This window comes from Balaenoptera borealis (assembly GCF_965194805.1).
Source record: "Balaenoptera borealis genome assembly, chromosome: 20".
NCBI lineage: Eukaryota > Metazoa > Chordata > Mammalia > Artiodactyla > Balaenopteridae > Balaenoptera > Balaenoptera borealis.
In genome coordinates this window covers 7,760,418-7,781,875 of record NC_138879.1, presented here as the reverse complement: position 1 = coordinate 7,781,875, position 21,458 = coordinate 7,760,418, and the positions used below count along the sequence as shown (strand labels likewise).

Here is a 21,458-nt window from a genome sequence, read left to right as displayed (position 1 = left end):
GCTGCTTCCCACACCCCTCACCTCTGCTTCCTGAGGGTGTCAGAGGCCCTGCGATCCACTGGCTGAAGACGGGTGCAGAAGAAAAGCAGGCAGTGGGCCCTGGCTGCTCCCACAGGCCTCTTGAAAGAAATTTGCCAGCCCTGGGCATTGGCCCCTTGCCGGCTGTTCACAGGCTCCTGGCCTCCAAATGCTTTGAATAAGAAGCCTTGTCAGGTGGGGGCAAAGGCAGGTCTCAAAGATCTCTGGGCACGCCCCCTGCTCAGGACCCAGAAAGCTCCTGAGTGCTTGCTTGGATGGTTAGGGTGTTTCTCCTATCTAAAGGCAAAGACTGCCTAGTAGCCAGTCAAGAGATCAATGCACCTTTTCCAGCAAGAGAAACTTCACATATTACCACGCAGAAGACATAATATGCTTGCTGCATCGAAGGGAGAGGACGCCCCGCCTCAAAATTAGGCCAGCTCCTTTGGGAAGAAAGAGTTTAACCCTCCTCCAACTCACGCTGGCCCAGCACACACTACCCCAGGGCAGGTGGGTTAGCGGTCAGGATCCTTCCGTGCTCAGCTGCCGGGGGACCACCTCTCAAAAGTGAGGTTCCAGAACAGTTGGGACCTGCAAACAAGGAACTCTCCCCAGTAGAGGGCTGACACCAAGAGGGGATTCCAAGTGCAGTTGAAGCTTGCTTTGAGTTTCCATTAAAGGGGATAGGAAGGAACCACTGTTTTTTGGTCTCTGTCTCTTGGTAACCAGAAATTTCCACCTCACTGTTTACCTTAAAAGAACCAAAATTAGGCATAACCTAGAGAAGGGAGACATCCTAATCCGGCAAGTGCCTGAAACTCAGCTCAAGGAAAAAGTGCAGCAGGGCCCCTTGGGTCAGGAAAGAGCATTTAATGAGCACTAGCTGTGTGCCCCGTGCTCATTGCCAGGCACTACCATGTGCGGTCCTGTTCCATTTAATCGCCAAAACCCCTGGGAGGTAGATAACAACAACCCTTGTTGTTGTTAGTATTTGCATGAGATTTTCAGATGAGGGGCTCCGAAGAGGTTCCTGTGGTGGCCCTCAGCCAGGAGGAGGCCTGGAGGCCCGACGGGTTTCCCAGATTCCCTGCACGGGAGCTGCTGGACTGAGGATCTAGGGAAGCAGGATGGAGGTCCCAGAGAGTTGCTGGACCCCAGCTCCCAGCCTGGGGTGGTAAAAGGCAGGCAGGGGTGGCTCGGAGTTGACAGGGGCCGAGCACCGGAATGGGAAGCCAAGCCCGCAGCCGTCGGCGCAGGGTGGAGCGGGCGCGCTGGGAGTGGCGGTTGGTCGGGGCGGAAGAAGGGCTGTCAAGTTCGTCTTCCCAGGCGGGTCATGGCTCCGCCCGCCGCACCCGCACCCGGGCGCCGGCGGTCCCTTTAAGAGGCCCCGGCCTTCCGCCCGCGCGCCTAGGGCCGCCCGCCGCCGCCATGGCTTCGCAGAGTATGGAGGACTGGCTGACCTGTGCCATCTGCCTGGGGCTCTACCAGGACCCGGTGACGCTGCTCTGCGGCCACAACTTCTGCTGGGCCTGTATCCGGGACTGCTGGGGCCGCTGGGAGAAGGTGTGCCCCGAGTGCCGGGCGCCCTTCCCCGACAGCGCCGAGCTGCGCCGCAACGTGGCTCTGAGCGGCGTGCTGGAGGAGCTGCGCGCCCGGCCGGCGCCCGGCCCCGGCCCCGACCCCGGCCCCGGCCCCGGCCCCGGCGCGTGCTGCCCCCGGCACGGGAGGCCGCTCGAACTTTTCTGCCGCACCGAGGGCCTCTGCGTGTGCAGCGTGTGTACCGTGCGCGAGTGTCGCCTCCACGAGCGGACGCTGCTGGACGCGGAGCGCCGGGAGCGCGAGGTGACCCTCGGGGGACCCCGCCCTGCACTCTGCACCCGGGCGGGGCTGGCAGCTTCAGCAGCTTCGCTTGGCCCTGTTTTTATTCTGGGTTGAAAGGAGGTGGTGGTCAGAAAACAGATGCTTGAAAGAGATGTTAGAGCTGGTGACGGGTCCAGGGTGAAGTTACAGGGGTGAGTGGCTGAGATGGAATGAGGAGGTCAAGGAGCCCAGAGCCAGAATGTTGGAGGATAATCCCTGTGGCTGCTGAAGGCACAGAGTAAGGACAGGATGTTACTGCTCGTGGGGCCTAAGACCTTGCACTAAGCATCGAAGTTTGCAGTGGAGGCCAGCGGAGGGCAGCAACAAGGAGAGAGGGAGGAACTGGTGGTACAGCCGGCCAGATGCACTGCAGGAGCTAGAATTTGGCTAGAGAGAGGGGAAGTGACGCTGGGGTGTGAGGGGCTGGGTGTGTGCCCTTGGGGGAGAGTCAGGGTGAACCAGAAAAATCTGCCCTGCCCCCTCCTACCTTCAGCATGTTTTACTGTGCTGGAGGCGGTGAGACCTGAACAGAGGCACAAGCGTTGCACTTAGGAAGACCTGATTACTTTGGCCAAGTTGGCAGCTTCTGTGACCCGTTTCCTCGTCTGTGAATCGGGGATAATATCAGTCCTTCTGTCAAAGTGTTGCTGGGACGAGAAGAATCAAGATAGGCTCTTGACCTGATACAGGGAACCAAATCCTAGCAGGTGCGCAGTCCTGAACTACGAGAGTACAGCATTTTGATCCTCGAGGAGACCAGACAGGTCACAACAAAATAGGGGTGCCCCCTTCCCCCTCATGTCCAAAGCTGGGCCTGAGGACTGGCCAGGCATTTGGAAGAACCCACCTTATACCTGCGCTGCACTGCCCACCTGTCAAAAAGCTTTGGTGCTTTGGGTCGTCGCCCCTTCCGCACAAGGCTGCCTAAGCTCCCATTTATTGACTTGGCGTAGTGGGGGCTGCTCCGCCCCAGGTTGCTCGTCTTCAGCCCAAGGCCTCTGCGCCACCCGTGCACCACGCTGCTCCCGGTGGGGAAGGGGCTTTGTCCAGGCCTCCCTGGGACTCTGACCCAGTTCTCCCGGGGCTTACACCCAGGCTGGTGCTCTGCGTGCTGGCCTCACCTGGGGTGGCATGAGGAGGGGTTGCCCAGCATGTGCAGGTGTTTCGACTGGCTGGGGGGGGACTTCACAGCCGGTCCTGGCCCCCCCTTGTCACTTGTCCCCCGGTGGGCACCACAGGCCCAGCTGAGAGCCACACTGGAGGTCGCCCAGCAGCAGGCCACCCAGGCTGAGAGCCAGCTACAGGAGCTGCAGCAGCGAAGCAGCCAGATCCAGGTATACGGCCTGTCTGTTCCACGCCCCCCATGTCCTCATGCTGTGTCCTTCAAGTAGCCACCGGCTGGTCCCTGGGACACTGGGCAGTAGGTGTAAGCTGCCTTGAAAATGCCTCCTGGCAGCAGGAAAGGAAGGGCTGAATGGGGGGAGAGATTCCAGGGACCGTGGCTCCCCACATCCCCACCCCTCAGGCCAGCGGGCAGCCCAGGGCCCTGGCTACCCTCGACGACTCCTGTGCCCACCCAGAGCTCAGCCTGCACGCTGACCTCCGTGATCTCTGGCAAGTTCGACCGCCTGCTGCAGGCCCTGGAGATGCAGCGGGACTTGGCTCTGAGGGACATCGAGGTGGCCAAGACACAGGCGCTGGAACAGGCCCGGGACGAGAAACAGCGACTGCAGGGCCACCTGGAGGCTTTGTCTTGCTGTGACCACAGGATTCGCAACCTTCTGGAGCAACTGGATGACCGGACCTTCCTCCAGGTACCGGGCCTTGGGGCGGCAGGGTGGGGGACCAGTGTGCCTGCCCCTCGTGCCCCGGCTTACCGCAGCTGTCCCTGGGGCTCAGGAATCACAGCTCCTGGCGCCCCCAGGCCCTCTAGGGCCACTGACTCTCCCGCATTGGGACGAAGATCAGCAGCTTGGTGGCCTGAAGGAGTCACTGAGCCAGCTGTGTGCCCTCCTCCTGGAAGAGGGGGGCCACCCCGGAGCACCAGCCGAGGCTGCTGACTTGGGCTCCATGGGTAAGGCTGACCCCAGATCTCTCTCTACCCCTCTGGGCCCAGCTGTTCTTCCCACTGGGGTGGTAATGGAGTCAAGGCCCAGCCCCCCATGAGCTCCCCTCCAGATCACTCCCCTAAAACACTGCTTTGCCCCCTAGAGGCCCCAGGTCCCCTGGCACCAGTCCCGAGCCTCATTTGTCCACGGAGGAGGAAACTCTGGCAGAGTAAGAAGGCCCATCGAATGTGTGTGTGCACCTGTGTGAGCGTGTGCGTGTGCGTGCATTGTGCGTACACGTGGGTCTGTGTGTGTACACGTGTGCACTGTGCGCACGTGTGTGTGCGGGGCACGTGCTGTGACTGTTCTGTACAGGAAGTCTGTTTCACTCCCCTGCCTGGGGCTAGCCTCGCCCCCCTGCACACCTGTTGCAGGATGTACACCTCTCACATGTGCAGCCAGCATAGTGTTTAAGGAGATTCTGGGCACACAAATCTGGGATCGATCACAGTACTTCCACTTACTACGAAGTTAGGTGACCTTTCTGAACCTCCGTTTTCTCATCTGTGAAACGAGGCTGATGGAAGGTTCCACCTCAGGGGTTGCACGGAGGGTCGGATGCTGAGACGATGTCCACGTTAGCTCAGCTCGCAGTCGCCCCGGCAGATGTCTAGCGATCTGCCCGTGGAGCTTCAGTTGCTGTCTCTCCCCTCTGGGGACAGGATGGTGGCCAGGCACAGGCACCCTTGCCCGCTCACCTTCCGTCCATCTCCGCCCAACAGATTATCGCAACCTGACCTTCGACCCCGTCAGCGCCAACCGTCACTTCTGCCTGTCTCAGCAGGACCGGCGGGTAAAGCACTGTCGCAAGCCCCAGGGCCCAGATGGGCCGGGCAGCTTCGAGCTCTGGCAGGTGCAGTGTGCCCAGAGCTTCCAGGCCGGGCGGCACTACTGGGAGGTGCGTGCGTCCAGCCACTCGGTGACGCTGGGCGTCGCCTACTCGGAACTGACGAGGCGCAAGCTGGGGCCCCACACGGACAACATCGGCCGCGGGCCCAGCTCCTGGGGGCTCTGCATTCAGGAGGACAGCGCCCAGGCCTGGCACAACGGGGAGGCCCGGCGCCTCCCAGGGGTATCAGGGCGGCTCCTGGGCGTGGATTTGGACCTGACCTCTGGCTGCCTCACCTTCTACAGCCTGGAGCCCGAGACCCAATCCTTGTATACCTTCCATGCCATCTTCACCCGGCCCCTCTACCCCGTATTCTGGCTCCTCGAGGGTAGGACCCTGACCCTGTGCCATCGGCCCGAGGCCAAGCTCCCTCCAGGGCTCCAGGAAGAGGCCTCAGGGCTCAGCTGAGGAAGGCACGGGATGGAGCTCGGGGTCAGGACCAGGTGCCACCAGGCCTGTGGGCCCAAGAACTGCCCCAGCCCCGGGCCTGGGGGCCTGAGGCCACAGCTCTAACGGGACCGGTCGTTGGCCGGAAGACCGAGTCAGGACCAGGCACTTGGAGAGAGAGGTGGGTGGAGCCTCCAAACTGGAGTTTACCTTTCCAGCCTCTCTGAAGGGGACAGGGGCTAAAGGAAGTAAAATGGGAGCCCAGTTCTAGGCACTGCCTGGACCTCAGAGGCTAGTGCAGTGCCCAGGGCTCCTGGTCCTTTAGGAGAGCGAGTGTGGTACGGGACACACCACAGAGTGGGACAGACAAAATCATACATGCAACAGCCCCAGTGTAGACCGAGGAACAAACGATTCCTAGAGGAAATCTTGGGAAAATTGACATTTACCTTTTCCCTCCTCATCTTTCTCTCTTTTCTTTTGTTATTTTCCTTAACATTTGGTATATTTTGGTCTTTTTCTCTTCTACTTTGTACATCCTTGTGATCGTATTCTATAAACAATTGTGTTTTCTGCGTGTTTTATTTAACAAGCATTTTTCACATTGTTAAAAACTTTTCTCTGAATGACTACAGTATAGACAGTCATTCTAATGACGAAGACAAATTCTAATCAGAATTTGTTTACCCATTATTGGACATTCAAAATGTTTTATTTGAGGGCTGTAAAAATATGGCCGTGATGACTATTTTTGAACAGGAAGCTTTGGCCATATTTATTATTATGTACATAGGCTACATTTCCTAAAGAGGAATTGCTCAACAGAGAAACAATGAACACTTGAAGATTTTTTATTTTTGTACAAAGGACCAAAATAAAGGAACCTTGAGTCAGGCCAGCTAGGGCCCCTGCCCCCCATCCCACCAGGCCAGCTGTTGTGGCAGAGCCTCAGCCGCCGTCTTCCCCACCTCATCCCCAGCCGAGGTGTGGGGATTAAGCACAGTCATTCGTGTAGGTGCCAGCACACTGCCGACTCCTTTTATTTTGGTTTTTGCTCTTCAGAACATGTTTCCGCGAAGATCCTTGTACATGTTTTTGCTTGTGTTTCTGGAAGTGAGGGTGCTGGGCCATAGGGGAGCAGTAGTTTTGTACTTGAAATGTTCCACTTCTTGATCTGGGTGGTGGTTCCAAGCGTGTTTGCTGTATAACTTTTCCCACTGCACACACACGTTTTATATACTCATGTGTAAGTATCTGACAATAAAAGTTTTATTAAAGGATAACACATACTCCAAGAATTACAAAATATTTTTATATTTATATAAAGTGTACCTCCCTCCCCACATGGTAACCTGGCCCCGGCTGCTGCCACGGTTGCAAACTCCATCTTGCGGCCTCACTCCTCAGCCGTGTGGCTCTCTGTTCAAGGGCAGGGCCAGGCCTCTGAGTGGTGCAGCCTGGGCAAGGAGCTTCCAGTAAGATTCCTAAGGTGGGGAGGTCCCCAAACACGGGAAGGAGGTTGTGACACTGGGCAGCCAGCCCGACAGTGTGACAGCTGGGTTAACAGCAGGAGCTGAAAGGCCTGGCAGGGCGGGATGCAGGATTGGGCTGGCCAGGTAGCCATCATCGCTGGCTGTCCCGGCATACAGATTCTAACTGTCCCTCATGATCCCAGAGCCCCGACACCCGACACAAGTGTCCAGCTAGCCGAGCCCACATTCTGAAAGGGGCAGAGAAAGGAAGAACAGCCCCTTTTCTGCTTCCGTGGTGGGAAGTGTCTTGGGTCATTTATTCTGTGGCTTTACTTTTTTATTGGGTTGTTAGTCCTTTCCATGTTGTCCTGTGGGAAGGTTCTATATTGTGATCATTAACCTTTGTTTACATGTGACACTACTGCCATTTTTCTTTCTTTTTTTTTTTTTTTTTTGCCGTGATGCTTGTGGGATCTTAGTTCCCCGACCAGGGATCAAACCTGGGCCCCCACAGTGCAAGCACTGAGTCTTAACCACTGGACCACCAGGGAAGTCCCTATTTTTATAGAGTGCTATGGAGAAGTGCTTCCCAAGTAGGTCTGGAGGCAAGCATTGACAGATCTCCTGGACAGCTACTTCAGATTAAATTCGCTGGGTCCTCCTGATTCTAACAGGACTCTCCGCCTCCTCTCCAGGAAAAATGCCTTGGTGTAGAGGGAGAAAGAAGCATGGGCTTTGGGGTGTAACTTTTATAAAGAGGACACATTTGATGAGCCTAGGGGTGTTTCCAGCACCTCTGCCCCACTCCTCACAGTTTCTGGGCGTCTGTGAGGCAGAATCAGCAAGGTGGGCGCAGGGACGGAAAAAGAACAGGGGAGGGCGGGAGAGATTTTAAAAGACAGGGGCCTCTGGGCCAGTGGAGTTGGAGGGAGTTGTATTGGAGGCCAGAGAGGGGAAGGGTAAAGAGAGTAAGAGGCTGCTCTTGCCCAGTCAGGAAGGGATGGAAGGGAGCAGCGTGGTGACAATAGGAAATGTGGCTTCAAGTAACACGGGGCTGGAAGCTAGAAGACAATGGAACCAGGCCTTTGAGACTCTGAGGGGGAAAGATTTCCATTTAGAATTCCATACACGGGACTTCCCTGGTGGTCCAGTGGTTGAGAATCCGCCTTCCAATGCAGGGGACATGGGTTCAATCCCTCGTCGGGGAACTAAGATCCCACATGCTACGGGGCAATTAAGCCCGCGCACCACAACAAAAGATCCCACATGCCACAAGAAAGACCCGACGCAGCCATAAATAAATAAATAAATATTAGAATTCCATACCCAGCCAAACTGTCAATCATGGGCAAAGCCTGAACCAAGACATTTGCAGACACTTTCGCATCTGTTCCCAGGAAGCCCCCAGAGCATCCACTTTTCAAAAATAAATCAATGAAGGGAACGGGAGACCTGGGATCCAAGCAACGGGGAGCTCAACACAAAGGAGAAGTGATAAAGAATCAAAATTTCCAGAAATACGAGCACAGACATTCACATATTCAAGGCTTATAAGCACGTGCTTTAGAGACGAGGAGGTAAGTGCTGGAAGAGATGGTTAAGAGTTGAACCTGGTTGTCCATGGGAGCAAGAATCTGGAGGAGGTGGGACATGGGACTGCCAGCTTTTGTTATAAGCCTCATTAAATTGTTTAGTTTTTAGATACTCTAAATATAGTACTTTGAAATAAACACAAGTGTTTTAAAGCACGTCAGTAGCATAAAGAAGAAGTGCTACTGTGGGACATGGCTTGGATCCCATTTCCATTTTTTTTTCAGAGATGCAAGCAAAGCTAGGCGTGGCTTGCTAAGTACTATCATTTGCTCAACTGCTTTTGCTTGTTTGTTTTTGTTTCTGTTTGACTTTTTTTGTTTTGTTTTGTTTTTTGGTAAGCAGTACTGCAGCCAGACAAGATCATTTATGATATGAGGTTTAGGATTACTTTCAGGTTGCACCTTCTGGGTTTAAATTCCACCTCCTCCACAGGACTAGTTATGTGACCTCTGGCAAGATATGTAACCTATTGGAATTCTATTTCCCCTCCTTCATGACAGTCCTGGCAAGGGCAGAGTGAGATGCAGGCGTCAGCAGAGTGTCAGTTACCCTTTCCCCTTAAGAGCCAATTCATTTCAAGAATAATGAATATATTGGGCAACTTAAAGCTACTGTAATGGAAATGAAGTATCAAAATGCCGCCACCCTGGCAAATCACATCTCCAAGCTTTCCTGAGGGAGCACGTCTTCCTGAACAGGCTGTGGGGTGGGGAGCAGAGGGCTGGCTGGGACTCATCCCTGAGCACCCCCAAACCTGAGTGGCACCCTTCTTTCCCCTCCAGAACCAGGCGGGTCTGTGGTCTCAGCAAGCCCAGGCATCCTGGCTGCCAAGCTGCCGAGCAGGGTGGCGCTGATGCCTGAGCCTCTGAACCATTGCTGGGTCTTGGCAAACAAGGGACAGTCAAGATCAAGTGCTCCTTGTGGAAACCAACTTATGGAACTCATTACCCGCCTTCCTGCCAAACTAGGCACACCCAGCCTGGTTCCCTCTGCTGCTCTGCCCAGAAGATCTTTTCCCACCCTAGTTTCTGCATGCCTGAGCCCTAGCAGTCTGTGAAAGCCCAACTCAAATGCTACTTCCACCATGCAGGCCTCCATGGTTTCCTGCCCTCCCCCCACTTCCCACAAATCCCCCAGGAGTGGATCCCACCTCTCTTAATACATAATAGATCTTAGTTTTCTTCTCTCTTTCCAGGAGGCTCTGCATAGCATCTTTCTAAATAAGACTTTTTTTGGGGGGGGGTGGGGTGCTGTGCTGCAGGATCTTAGCTCCCCAACCAGGGATTGAACCCAGGCCATGGCAATGAAACTGCCAAGTCCTAACCACTGGACTGCCAGGGAATTTTCCCTAAATTAGACATTTTTAACCCAGGGTCTTAGGGGGGAAATTGTCTTTATTTTCACTGTCCTCTAACGGAAATTTAGCATTTCTATTACAAATGGAGAAAACACACTGCAGTGATGTTAGCAACAGCTGTGACTTGTCACCAATAGAAATTACAGATTTTTTTCAAAAAATACCTAGAGACAAATTACAATGAAAACACGATGATCCAAAACCTATGGGATCCAGCAAAAGCAGTTCTAAGAGGGAACTATATAGCAATACAAGCCTACCTCAAGAAACAAGAAAAATCTCAAATAAACAATCTAAACTTACACCTAAAGGAACTAGAGAAAGAAGAACAAACAAAACCCAAAGTTAGCAGAAGGAAAGAAATCATAAAGATCAGAGCAGAAATAAATGAAATAGAAACAAAGAAAACAATAGCAAAGATCAATAAACCTAAAAGCTGGTTCCTTGAGAAGATAAACAAAATTGATAAACCATTAGCTAGACTCATCAAGAAAAAAAGGGAAAAGACTCAAATCAACAGAATTAGAAATGAAAAAGGAGAAGTTACAACAGACACTGCAGAAATACAAAGCATCCTAAGAGACTACTACAAGCAACTCTATGCCAATAAAATGGACAACCTGGAAGAAATGGACAAATTCTTAGAAAGGTATAACCTTCCAAGACTGAACCAGGAAGAAATAGAAAATATGAACAGACCAATCACAAGTAATGAAATTGAAACTGTGATTAAAAATCTTCCAACAAACAAAAGTCCAGGACCAGATGGCTTCAAAGGTGAAATCTATCAAACATTTAGAGAAGAGCTAACACCCATCCTTCTCAAACTCTTCCAAAAAATTGCAGAGGAAGGAACACTCCCAAACTCATTCTATGAGGCCACCATCACCCTGATACCAAAACCAGACAAAGATACTACAAAAAAAGAAAATTACAGACCAATATCATTGATGAATATAGATGCAAAAATCCTCAACAAAATACTAGCAAACAGAATCCAGCAACACATTAAAAGGATCATACACCATGATCAAGTGGGATTTATCCCAGGGATGCAAGGATTCTTCAATATACGCAAATCAATCAATGTGATACACCATATTAACAAATTGAAGAAGAAAAACCATGACCATCTCAATAAATGCAGAAAAAGCTTTTGACAAAATTCAACACCCGTTTATGATAAAAACTCTCCAGAAAGTGGGCATAGAGGGAACCTACCTCAACATAATAAAGGCCATATACGACGAACCCACAGCAAACATCATTCTCAATGGTGAAAAACTGAAAGCATTTCCTCTAAGATCAGGAACAAGACAAGGATGTCCACTCTCGCCACTATTATTCAACATAGTTTTGGAAGTCCTAGCCACAGCAATCAGAGAAGAAAAAGAAATAAAAGGAATACAAATTGGAAAAGAAGAAGTAAAACAGTCACTGTTTGCTGATGACATGATACTATACATAGAGAATCCTAAAAATGCCACCAGAAAACTACTAGAGCTAATCAATGAATTTGGTAAAGTTGCAGGATATAAAATTAATGCACAGAAATCTCTTGCATTCCTATACACTAATGATGAAAAATCTGAAAGAGAAATTAAGGAAACACTCCCATTTACCATTGCAACAAAAAGAATAAAATACCTAGGAATAAACCTACCTAGGGAGACAAAAGACCTGTATGCAGAAAACTATAAGACACCGATGAAAGAAATTAAAGATGATACCAACAGAAGGAGAGATATACCATGCTCTTGGATTGGAAGAATCAATATTGTGAAAATGACTATACTACCCAAAGCAATCTACAGATTCAATGCAATCCCTATCAAATTACCAATGGCATTTTTTACGGAACTAGAACAAAAAATCTTAGAATTTGTATGGAGACACAAAAGACCCCGAATAGCCAAAGCAGTCTTGAGGGAAAAAAAACGGAGGTGGAGGAATCAGACTCCCTGACTTCAGACTATACTACAAAGCTACAGTAATCAAGACAATATGGTACTGGCACAAAAACAGAAATATAGATCAATGGAACAGGATAGAAAGCCCAGATATAAACCCACACACCTATGGTCAACTAATCTGTGACAAAGGAGGCAAGGATATACAATGGAGAAAAGACAGTCTCTTCAATAAGTGGTGCTGGGAAAACTGGACAGCTACATGTAAAAGAATGAAATTAGAACACTCCCTAACACCATACATAAAAATAAACTCAAAATGGATTCGAGACCTAAATGTAAGACCGGACACTATAAAACTCTTAGAGGAAAACATAGGAAGAACACTCTATGACATAAATCACAGCAAGATCTTTTTTGATCCACCTCCTAGAGTAATGGAAATAAAAACAAAAATAAACAAATGGGACCTAATGAAACTTAAAAGCTTTTGCACAGTAAAGGAAACCATAAACAAGACGAAAAGACAACCCTCAGAATGGGAGAAAATAGTTGCAAACGAATCAACGGACAAAGGATTAATCTCCAAAATATATAAACAGCTCATGCAGCTCAATATTAAAGAAACAAACAACCCAATCCAAACATGGGCAGAAGACCTAAATAGACATTTCTCCAAAGAAGACATACAGATGGCCAAGAAGCACATGAAAAGCTGCTCAACATCACTAATTATTAGAGAAATGCAAATCTAAACTACAATGAGGTATCACCTCACACCAGTTAGAATGGGCATCATCAGAAAATCTACAAACAACAAATGTTGGAGAGGGTGTGGAGAAAAGGGAACCCTCTTGCACTGTTGGTGGGAATGTAAATTGATACAGCCACTATGGAGAACAGTATGGAGGTTCCTTAAAAAACTAAAAATAGAATTACCATATGATCCAGCAGTCCCACTACTGGGCATATACCCAGAGAAAACCATAATTCAAAAAGACACATGCCCCCCAATGTTCATTGCAGCACTATTTACAATAGCCAGGTCATGGAAGCAACCTAAATGCCCATCGACAGACTAATGGATAAAGAAGATGTGGTACATATATACAATGGAATATTACTCAGCCATAAAAAGGAACGAAATTGAGTCATTTGTTGAGACCTGGATGGATCTAGAGACTGTTATACAGAGTGAAGTAAGTCAGAAAGAGAAAAACAAATATCGTATGTTAGCGCATATATGTGGAACCTAGAAAAATGGTACAGATGAACTGGTTTGCAGGGCAGAAGTTGAGACACAGATGTAGAGGACAGACGTATGGACACCAAGGGGGGAAGTGGCGAGGGGGGTGGTGGTGGGATGAATTGGAAGATTGGGATAGACATGTGTACACTAATATGTGTAAAATAGATAACTAACAAGAACCTTCTGTATAAAAAATAAATAAAATAAAATTCAAAAATTCAAAAAAAAAAGAAGTTACAGATTTTTCATAGCACATTACAGAGGTGACAGAGAACTTGAAATATGTTTACATTCATCACTATTTCAAAAATACAGTAATTCTTAGGCCTCCATCAGATCTTGTTACTTGTTCTTGTGTTAAAGAAACACATATATAACTTTATCGCAAATTTGTTTTCTTTATATTTTGAACCTGTATTTCAATGTAATTGGTTGCCATGGAACCTTCTGCATTTTATTTTGTGCATTTAAAAGCATTATTCTGCTACCATACGACCCAGCAATCCCACTACTGGGCATATACCCTGAGAAAACCATAATTCAAAAAGAGTCACGTACCAAAATGTTCATTGCAGCTCTATGTACAATAGCCAGGACATGGAAGCAACCTAAGTGTCCATCATCGGATGAATGGATAAAGAAGATGTGGCACATATATACAATGGAATATTACTCAGCCATAAAAAGAAATGAAATGGAGGTATTTGTAATGAGGTGGATGGAGTTAGAGTCTGTCATACAGAGTGAAGTAAGTCAGAAAGAGAAAAACAAATACAGTATGCTAACACATATATATGGAATCTAAGGAAAAAAAAAAAAAAGGTCATGAAGAACTTAGTGGCAAGATGGGAATAAAGACACAGACCTACTAAAGAATGGACTTGAGGATATGGGGAGGGGGAGGGGTGAGATGTGACAGGGTGAGAGAGTGTCATGGACATATATACACTACCAAATGTAAAATAGATAGCTAGTGGGAAGCAGCCGCATAGCACAGGGAGATCAGCTCAGTGCTTTGTGACCGCCTGGCGGGGTGGGATGGGGAGGGTGGGAGGGAGGGAGATGCAGGAGGGAGGAGATATGGGAACGTGTGTATATGTGTAGCTGATTCACTTTGTTATAAAGCAGAAACTAACACACCATTGTGAAGCAATTATACTTCAATAAAGATGTTTTTAAAAAAATAATAATAAAAAATAAATAAATAAATAAATAAATAAATAAATAAAAGCATTATTCTGGAAAGGCTTCTGAGACTACACCAGGCTTCAAGAGGGCCCCCGGCAGAGCAAGAAAGGCTAATCCCCACCTCTAGGTGGATCAATCCTCTCCACCACTTTATTCCTTCCACTTTGGCCTCTCATCAGCAGGAGGTCTGCAGGCCTCGGGGTAGGAAGCATTGCCCCAATTATTTTAGTTTTTTTTTTAAATGAACTTTTAATTTTAGAATAGTTACAAAGTTACAGAAAAGTTGCAAAGATCATTCAGAATTCCCATATACCTCCCTCCCAATTTCCCCTTCTGTTCACTTGGTGACTATGGTACATTTGTCACATTGAAAGAGCCAATATTGATACATTCTTATTAACTATATTCTATAATTTATTCGAATTGCCTTAGTTTCCCCTTAACATCCTTTTTCTCTCTCAGGAACATGTCCAGAATACACATTACATTTAGTTATCATGTCTCCTTGGGCTTCTCTTGGATGTGACAATTTTTCAGACTTTCCCTGCTTTTGTTTGATGACCTTGACAGTTTCAAGGGGTTCTGGTCAGGTGCTGTGTAGTCTGTGTCTTATTGGAATTTGTCTAAAGTTTTAATCATAATTAGAGTGGGGTTATGGGCTTTTGGGTAGGAAGACCACATCATACCAAGGGTACTTACTGCCGACATGACTTATCACTGTTGATGTTGACCTTGATCACCTGGCTGAGGTGGTTTTCATCAGGTTTCTCCATTGTAAAGTTACTCTTCTGCACCCTTTGGAAGAAAGTCACTATGCACCGTCTACACTTAAGGAGTGGGAAGCCATTCTCCACCTTGGAGTATTTACCAAAACTGTTTGGAATTCCTCTGAATGGGAAATTTGTCTATTCTCCCTCATTTATTTATTTATCCAGTCATTTATTTACACCAGCATGAACTCATGGATGTTTGTTTATTTTATACTTTGGGTTACAACCCAATGCTACTTTTGTTATTCTGTTGCCATTCTATTTTTTTTAATTTAACATTATCGAGGTATAGTTTACATATAATAAAATGCACCATTTTGAGTGCATAGTTGAACGAGTCTCAGCAAACGCCTCCACTTGGGGAACCCACACCCCTAGCCCCAGGCACACCACAGGAGTGTCGGTGGACCAGAACTGAATTCCCAGGACGATGGACCTGGAGGATGACATCAACTTCCCATTTCAAGTTTAGAGAAGCCCAAGTTTCCCACCCGGGTTAAATAGGGGCAAAAACATGCGCATATCAGCAGTTATTTTTCCCTACCTTCAGCAGCTCAGCAACTTTGCTTAAAGGTGCTGCGGAGGGGTCTGGAGCGCAAAGGTGCCTGCGGAACAAAGTGGGGTCACCCAGCCCCTCCGGAGCCCCTGGCTGGCCATGGGGTGGGGTAGTTTATGGGGGGGTCATGGAGGAGTGAACTCCTTCCCTGCTTTCAGCGTGTCCCCCGCATTGCCTTCTCTGCCCTCTGCCCTCTCTCTCTCACAGCCCTTTTGTCCAGGAGCCCTTAGGGGTCAGACGGGGCCCAGAGGCCACCCCGCGCTGTCCGGGGGGCTGGGGCTGGGTGTCAGGGCCGGCGGGCGGGCCTGTGGCGCTGGGGGGCGGTCCGAGCCGGGGGGGCGGGCGGGGGCCGGATCCTTGGCCTCGGTCCCAGGGGCGGAGCCGCATCGCGAACAGTCCGGGTCCCTCCCAGACGGGAGCAGCACAGGCGGTGCCCCGCGACCGCGGAGCCATGGACGGCAGCGGCCCCTTCAGCTGCCCCATCTGCCTGGAGCCGCTCCGGGAGCCAGTGACGCTGCCCTGCGGCCACAACTTCTGCCTCGCCTGCCTGGGCGCGCTCTGGCCGCACCGCGGCGCGGGTGGCGCCGGCGGGCCGGGAGGCACGGCCCGCTGCCCGCTGTGCCAGGAGCCCTTCCCCGACGGCCTGCAGCTCCGCAAGAACCACACGCTGTCCGAGCTGCTGCAGCTCCGCCAGGGCTCGGGCCCGGGGCCCGGCCCCGGCCCCGGCCCGGCCCGGGCCCCCGAGCCGGTGGCGCCCAGTGCGCCGCCCAGCGCCCCGGAGCCGTCGGCTCCCTGCGCGCCGGAGCCGTGGCCGGCGGGCGAAGAGCCGGTGCGCTGCGACGCGTGCCCCGAGGGCGCCGCCCTACCCGCCGCGCTCTCCTGCCTCTCCTGCTTCGCCTCCTTCTGCCCCGCGCACCTAGGCCCGCACGAGCGCAGCCCCGCGCTGCGCGGACACCGCCTGGTGCCGCCGCTGCGCCGGCTGGAGGAGAGCCTGTGTCCGCGCCACCTGCGGCCGCTCGAGCGCTACTGCCGCGCGGAGCGAGTGTGCCTGTGTGAGGCCTGTGCCGCCCAGGAGCACCGGGGCCACGAGCTCGTGCCGCTGGAGGAGGAGCGCGCGCTCCAGGAGGTGGGGCGCGGGCGCGGCGGGCGGGCGGGCGGGCGACGGGCCTCGCGTGGCGGCCGAGGGCCGGGGACCCCCTCACCCCATCCTTAATCCCCTCCTCTAACCTGAGGATTTTTGCGGTCCCTTCCAGCCCAGACGGTCTCCGCTCGCTGTGGGACATTCCGCTCGGGACGAGAATGGGGGTTGGAGGGACCCAGTGAGAACTCGAAAAAGATGGGCGGGCTGGGAGCCTGAGGCTGGAGCAGGGGCCTTGGGGTTTAAAGCAGCAGGGAGCCGGGTTAGGCCCACGTGATCCCAGGCGGCTGATTTCCGCCGCGCAGCTGCTGCGCCGGCCGAGCTCCTGCAGATCGCCGCTCAGATTTGCCTGGGCTGAGGGTTTGGATGGGTGTGGCAGGCGAAAGGAGTGCTGCAGAGGGTGGGCCGAGCACACAGACCGCTCTGTCCAGCTGTTCCGGGGGCCCGTGGTGGGAGCTTGTGCACGCTGTCCGGCCGGTTACCTCCGCCCGCAGTTTCCTTTGGCCCCCAGCCCGGTCTTGGCGCCTCTGCCTTGGGATTTTCCGTCTCTCCGGCCTGGAGTGGTGACTCATAAGACCCAGGGGATTTGCCCGGAATCCCTATTTTTCAGGCCTGGGCTGGGGGCACAGACTCTTTGGGGACAATGATCCCCGGGACAGCTGAATGCCATCTTGTGCAGGGCCCCCTCCTCACTCTCTTTCTCTGCCCCTTCCCCACTGAAGGAAGTTCTCAAATGAATGTGAGCAACACTGAGGACCATAGATGGCCCTCTACTTGCTCACCAGTCAAAGAGGAGAGGCAGACAACCCACAGCTGGCCAGCCTGCCCTCTCCCTGGGCATTCGGGAATGGCACCAGCCTGGGCTTGAGGCACCTCTGGCATATCATGGCCACTCCCAGTCCGACCTATACCCAGATACCACTCCCTCCCAGGTCACCCCTCTCCTCCCCCCTTGGTGAGGCCTGGGACACCAGTGCAGGGTTGTGACCTCTGCCAGACCCCGTGCTCAAGGGTGTCGTTCACAGGCCGAGCAGCCCAAAGTCCTGAGCGCTGTGGAGGACCGCATGGACGAGCTGGGAGCGGGCATCGCACAGTCCCGGCGCACGGTGGCCCTCATCAAGGTCAGATCCTGTCCTAATCCCCGCCCCTGTTCACTCCTGCGGTAGGCTCCTGGCAGTGTGAGCTCTCAGCATGGTACCGTCCACTCTAAAGAAGCCCACGCTCGGGCTTCCCTGGTGGTGCAGTGGTTGAGAATCTGCCTGCCAATGCAGGGCACACGGGTTCCAGCCCTGGTCTGGGAAGATCCCACATGCCACGGAGCAACTGGGCCCGTGAGCCACAATTACTGAGCCTGCGCGTCTGGAGCCTGTGCTCCGCAACAAGAGAGGCCGCGATAGTGAGAGGCCCGCACACCGCGATGAAGAGTGGCCCCCGCTTGCCGCAACTAGAGAGAGCCCTCGCACAGAAACAAAGACCCAAAACACCCAAAAATAAATAAATAAATAAATAAAATTTAAAAAAGAAGCCCACGCTCAAGGCATTGTCTGGCTCCAGCGAGCACAAGTGTCTCCCCTGACCTGACATAGATCCAGGGCAGCTGGGGCTGGTGCTTCTGTCCCCCCGAGAGGGCAGGGTGGGAAAGTGAGGTCTGGGAAGTGACGTTCCTTGCCCTCATCACCGCCACCTCTGTCCTCCTGTGCAGAGTGCAGCCGTGGCAGAGCGGGAAAGGGTGAGCCGGCTGTTTGCCGAGGCTGCGGCCGTCCTGCAGGGGTTTCAGACAGAGGTGCTGGCCTTCATCGACGAGGGGGAGGCGACCCTGCTGGGCCGCTCCCAGGGCGACCTGCGGCGGCAGGAGGAACAGTGCAGCCGGCTCAGCCGGGCCCGCCGCAACCTCAGTCAGGTCCCTGAAGCCGACTCGGTCAGCTTCCTGCAGGTGAGGGCAGCTCTGCAGGCCAGAGAGGACACAGAAGGGGGTAGGCGGGAGGCGGAGGGAGAAGGCAGCGGGTGCCTGGGCTTCAGGGCTGTGCCAGCCTCCTGGCGGAGCGGTCTCACTCCAGCCAGGAGGAGCTGTGGCCAGCAGGGCCTTAATGGGCATTTGTCTGGCACAGGAGCTCCTGGCGCTCAGGCTGGCCCTGGAGGAGGGATGCGGCCCTGGGCCCGGGCCCCCAAGGGAGCTCAGCTTCACCAAGTCATCCCAGGCCGTGCAGGTGGTACGAGACGGCCTGGCTTCAGCCTGCACCAGCCAGTGGGAGCAGCTGCAGGGGCTGGGCAGCGACGAGGACGGGCTGCAGAAGCCAGGCACGGAAGGTGGGTGCCCCCCGCAAGTGACTCATCCTTCCCCAGACTCCCCGCACAGGCCCCCAGGCCTGGTGCCCGTTCAGGAGTGGAGGATGGAAACTGCCAGGCTCAGGGTGGGACCCAAAATCCTGCCAATGGCTGGAGCCACCACCCTGTAAGCACGAGTCAGCCCCTTTGGCCACAGCCCATGGGGCAGAGCAGGCCTCTCCTAGACCACCCTCTAGCTTCAGAAGGGCTGAGGCCCAGGGAGGAAGTGGAGCGGGGGCAGAGCCCGAGGACCAGGCATGTGTGTGAACACAGTGTACCATATTTGGGCGTGTGCCTGTCCCCAGGTGGCCTGGGGTGCTGGGAGGAAGGGGGAGGAGGGGAAGTTCAGTCACAGGTTCGGGGGGGGGGTCACCTTGCACAGCCGGGGAGACCCCCTCTGCACTGTCTCCTCTTCTGCAGCAGATGCTGAGTCCCAGGACCCCGAAAGCACCAACAGCCTGGAGAGTGAGGCTCCCAGGGATTACTTCCTCAAGTGTAAGTCGACACCTGGGCTCGCCCCGCTGCTCATACTGGGCCCTCCCAAGGCTGCTGGGCTGGGCCCTGGCGCATGAGGGCTTGGATTCCTGTCCCTCCTCATTCATGCTGGTGAACTAGGTCAGCTCATGCCGTGCTCCCCAGGGTGGCCTGGTTGCGGAGGGCCAGTTGCAGAGGAGGGGAGAGGCTGTGTTTGGGGAGGTGGGCCCCTAGGGGAGGGGCTGTCCCACCTGACCTTGGACCTGAGCCCTGCATCTCTCTCTGTCTGTTCCGTGGGAGCAGTTGCCTACATTGTGGACCTGGACAGCGACACGGCAGACAAGTTCCTGCAGCTGTTTGGAACCAAGGGTGTGAAGAGGGTGCTGTGTCCCATCAACTACCCCGAGTCTCCCACCCGCTTCACCCACTGCGAGCAGGTGCTGGGCGAGGGCGCCCTGGACCGGGGCACCTACTACTGGGAGGTGGAGATCATTGAGGGCTGGGTCAGCGTGGGAGTCATGGCTGAAGACTTCTCCCCGCAAGAGCCCTACGACCGGGGCCGGCTTGGACGCAATGCTCACTCCTGCTGCCTGCAGTGGAACGGACGCAGCTTCTCCGTCTGGTTCCACGGGCTGGAGGTGCTCCTGCCCCAGCCCTTCTCGCCCACCGTCGGGATCTGCCTGGAATATGCTGACCGAGCCCTGGCCTTCTACGCCGTGCGGGATGGCAAGATGAGCCTTCTGCGGAGGCTGAAGTCCTCCCGGGCCCGCCGGTGTGGCACCCCAGCCTCCCCGGTTGACCCCTTCCAGAGCCGCCTGGACAGCCACTTTGCGGAGCTCTTCACACACAGGCTCAAGCCCGCCTTCTTCCTGGAGAGCGTGGATGCCCATCTGCAGATCGGGCCCCTCAAGAAGTCCTGCATATCCGTGCTGAAGAGGAGGTGATGCAGGGGGCACGGGGCCTCCTCCCGCTGCTGTCCCAGCTCCTGGGAAGCTTGCTTCTCTGCACCCCTGCTTTGCCCCAGGGAAGACACCAGCCTTGGAGTCCCACACATTCCCCAGGCTTCTAATTTCTAGAGGCCTCCACCTTCCATATACAAGGTCTTCCACCTCTCAGGGAGGAGGCTGAGACCCTGTCCCCCTGCAGGCCTTGTTTCTGGGAGAAGGCACTGCAGCTTGGACAGCTCCAGGGTTACCCCGACCTTTCCTCTCCCAGGTTTTTGGGACAGTGCCTGGCACATAATAGGTGCTCAATAAACATTTGTCGAATGAATGACTCCCTTTTCTACCCTTCTCTCCACCCACCAAGAATTCCCAATACTTCTTATCTTTCAAGAGCAGGTCTTGAAAGGCAGGACAAGGGAACAAGCCCCTAGTCCCAGATTCCTATTGGGAGGGAGAACCCGGGCCCAGGAAGAGGAGGCTGAAATGGGGTGCCTACCCTTTGGGGCACACCTGCTCCCTGGTTCTGGACAGGGAGAGGCAGAGGTGGCTTCTCCCGGAGGGGTTCAGCCCCACAGTCATTCTGGCTGCCCGAGTGTTTGCTTTGGACAGCCTGGTTCCCATCCGCTATTTTCATCCTTGATGCCACAGCCTAGTTCTGGACCTGCCTAATGGTGTTTGTGCCCAGGATTAAATACAGACATCACAGCCCCCAAGAGCAGGGCATGACTCCTGGGCATGGGCAAGAAAGTTTGAGACCTAGAGCTTCTTTCATACACATACTTTCTCAGCCCATGAGAGATGTGGTTGGACTGACCCCCGGGTGCGGCTGGAGCGGAGAACATCTACACTAAAATGACCTGTGTCCTCCTTTGGAAGCTGCCTCCCATCTCCACACCAGCTGTGCGGCTGGAACGGTGCTTCGCCCCCACGCGGGGGAGACCCTGGGCCCTGGGCCCCAGCAGAACCTCCATCTCTCTCCCAAGAAGGCCCAGTGCCCCTGCCGCTCCAGAACCCCCATCCTAGCTTGGGATGCCCGCGTTCTGCTTTCAACGGGAAGGCTTGCTCCCTGAGGCTACGAGGTGAGTGTGTTCCCAGGCAAGCCCCCTCCTCCTGGGGTCGTCTGTGACTCAGGTGCACCCCAGGGAGGGCCATGCCTGGAGAGCAGAGGCAGGCAAAGAGCCCAAGGTCCGGTGGGACAATGGGTGAGTTATGCAGCCAGA

General features: G+C 53.3%; 2 protein-coding genes and 1 long non-coding RNA gene across 4 annotated transcripts; 2 read left to right on the top strand and 1 right to left on the bottom strand.

The window, feature by feature from the left end:
• Positions 1 to 59: 59 nt before the first annotated feature.
• TRIM65 (tripartite motif containing 65) lies at positions 60 to 6,545 on the top strand. The gene is given in 7 exon segments (XM_082371182.1): positions 60 to 1,860; positions 3,117 to 3,212; positions 3,459 to 3,692; positions 3,778 to 3,952; positions 4,090 to 4,155; positions 4,709 to 5,271; positions 5,273 to 6,545. Coding segments are annotated over 7 exon segments (1,854 nt in total). The 5' UTR covers positions 60 to 1,242; the 3' UTR covers positions 5,375 to 6,545.
• Positions 6,096 to 17,514, bottom strand: LOC309618055. Its single transcript, XR_014238292.1, has 4 exons — positions 16,585 to 17,514; positions 15,346 to 15,406; positions 14,731 to 14,826; positions 6,096 to 6,516 (listed from the first exon to the last, which is right to left on the bottom strand). It is a non-coding gene; the product is annotated as an uncharacterized lncRNA (long non-coding RNA).
• Positions 15,727 to 20,566, top strand: TRIM47 (tripartite motif containing 47). 2 transcript variants are annotated; one of them, XM_082371167.1, is made up of 6 exons: positions 15,727 to 16,483; positions 17,521 to 17,616; positions 18,198 to 18,428; positions 18,604 to 18,802; positions 19,244 to 19,315; positions 19,598 to 20,566. In XM_082371167.1, the coding sequence occupies exons 1-6, from the start codon at positions 15,809 to 15,811 to the stop codon at positions 20,236 to 20,238; spliced, it is 1,914 nt and encodes a 637-aa protein (XP_082227293.1). In that variant the 5' UTR covers positions 15,727 to 15,808; the 3' UTR covers positions 20,239 to 20,566. The 2 variants fall into 2 exon arrangements, with proteins under 2 accessions (XP_082227293.1, XP_082227292.1); XM_082371166.1 differs by having other exon boundaries at positions 15,794 to 16,483; positions 19,241 to 19,315.
• The last annotated feature ends 892 nt before the right edge of the window (positions 20,567 to 21,458 follow it).

What these genes read in the sequence shown, in the direction of transcription:
- TRIM47 (XM_082371166.1), top strand. Translation starts at nt 15,809, where the DNA reads ATGGACGGCAGCGGCCCCTTCAGCTGCCCCATCTGCCTGGAGCCGCTC. An exon ending in GCACGGTGGCCCTCATCAAG is followed by an intron (nt 17,617 to 18,197) that starts GTCAGATCCTGT and finishes CCTCCTGTGCAG; the next exon opens with AGTGCAGCCGTGGCAGAGCG. An exon ending in ACTCGGTCAGCTTCCTGCAG is followed by an intron (nt 18,429 to 18,603) that starts GTGAGGGCAGCT and finishes TGTCTGGCACAG; the next exon opens with GAGCTCCTGGCGCTCAGGCT.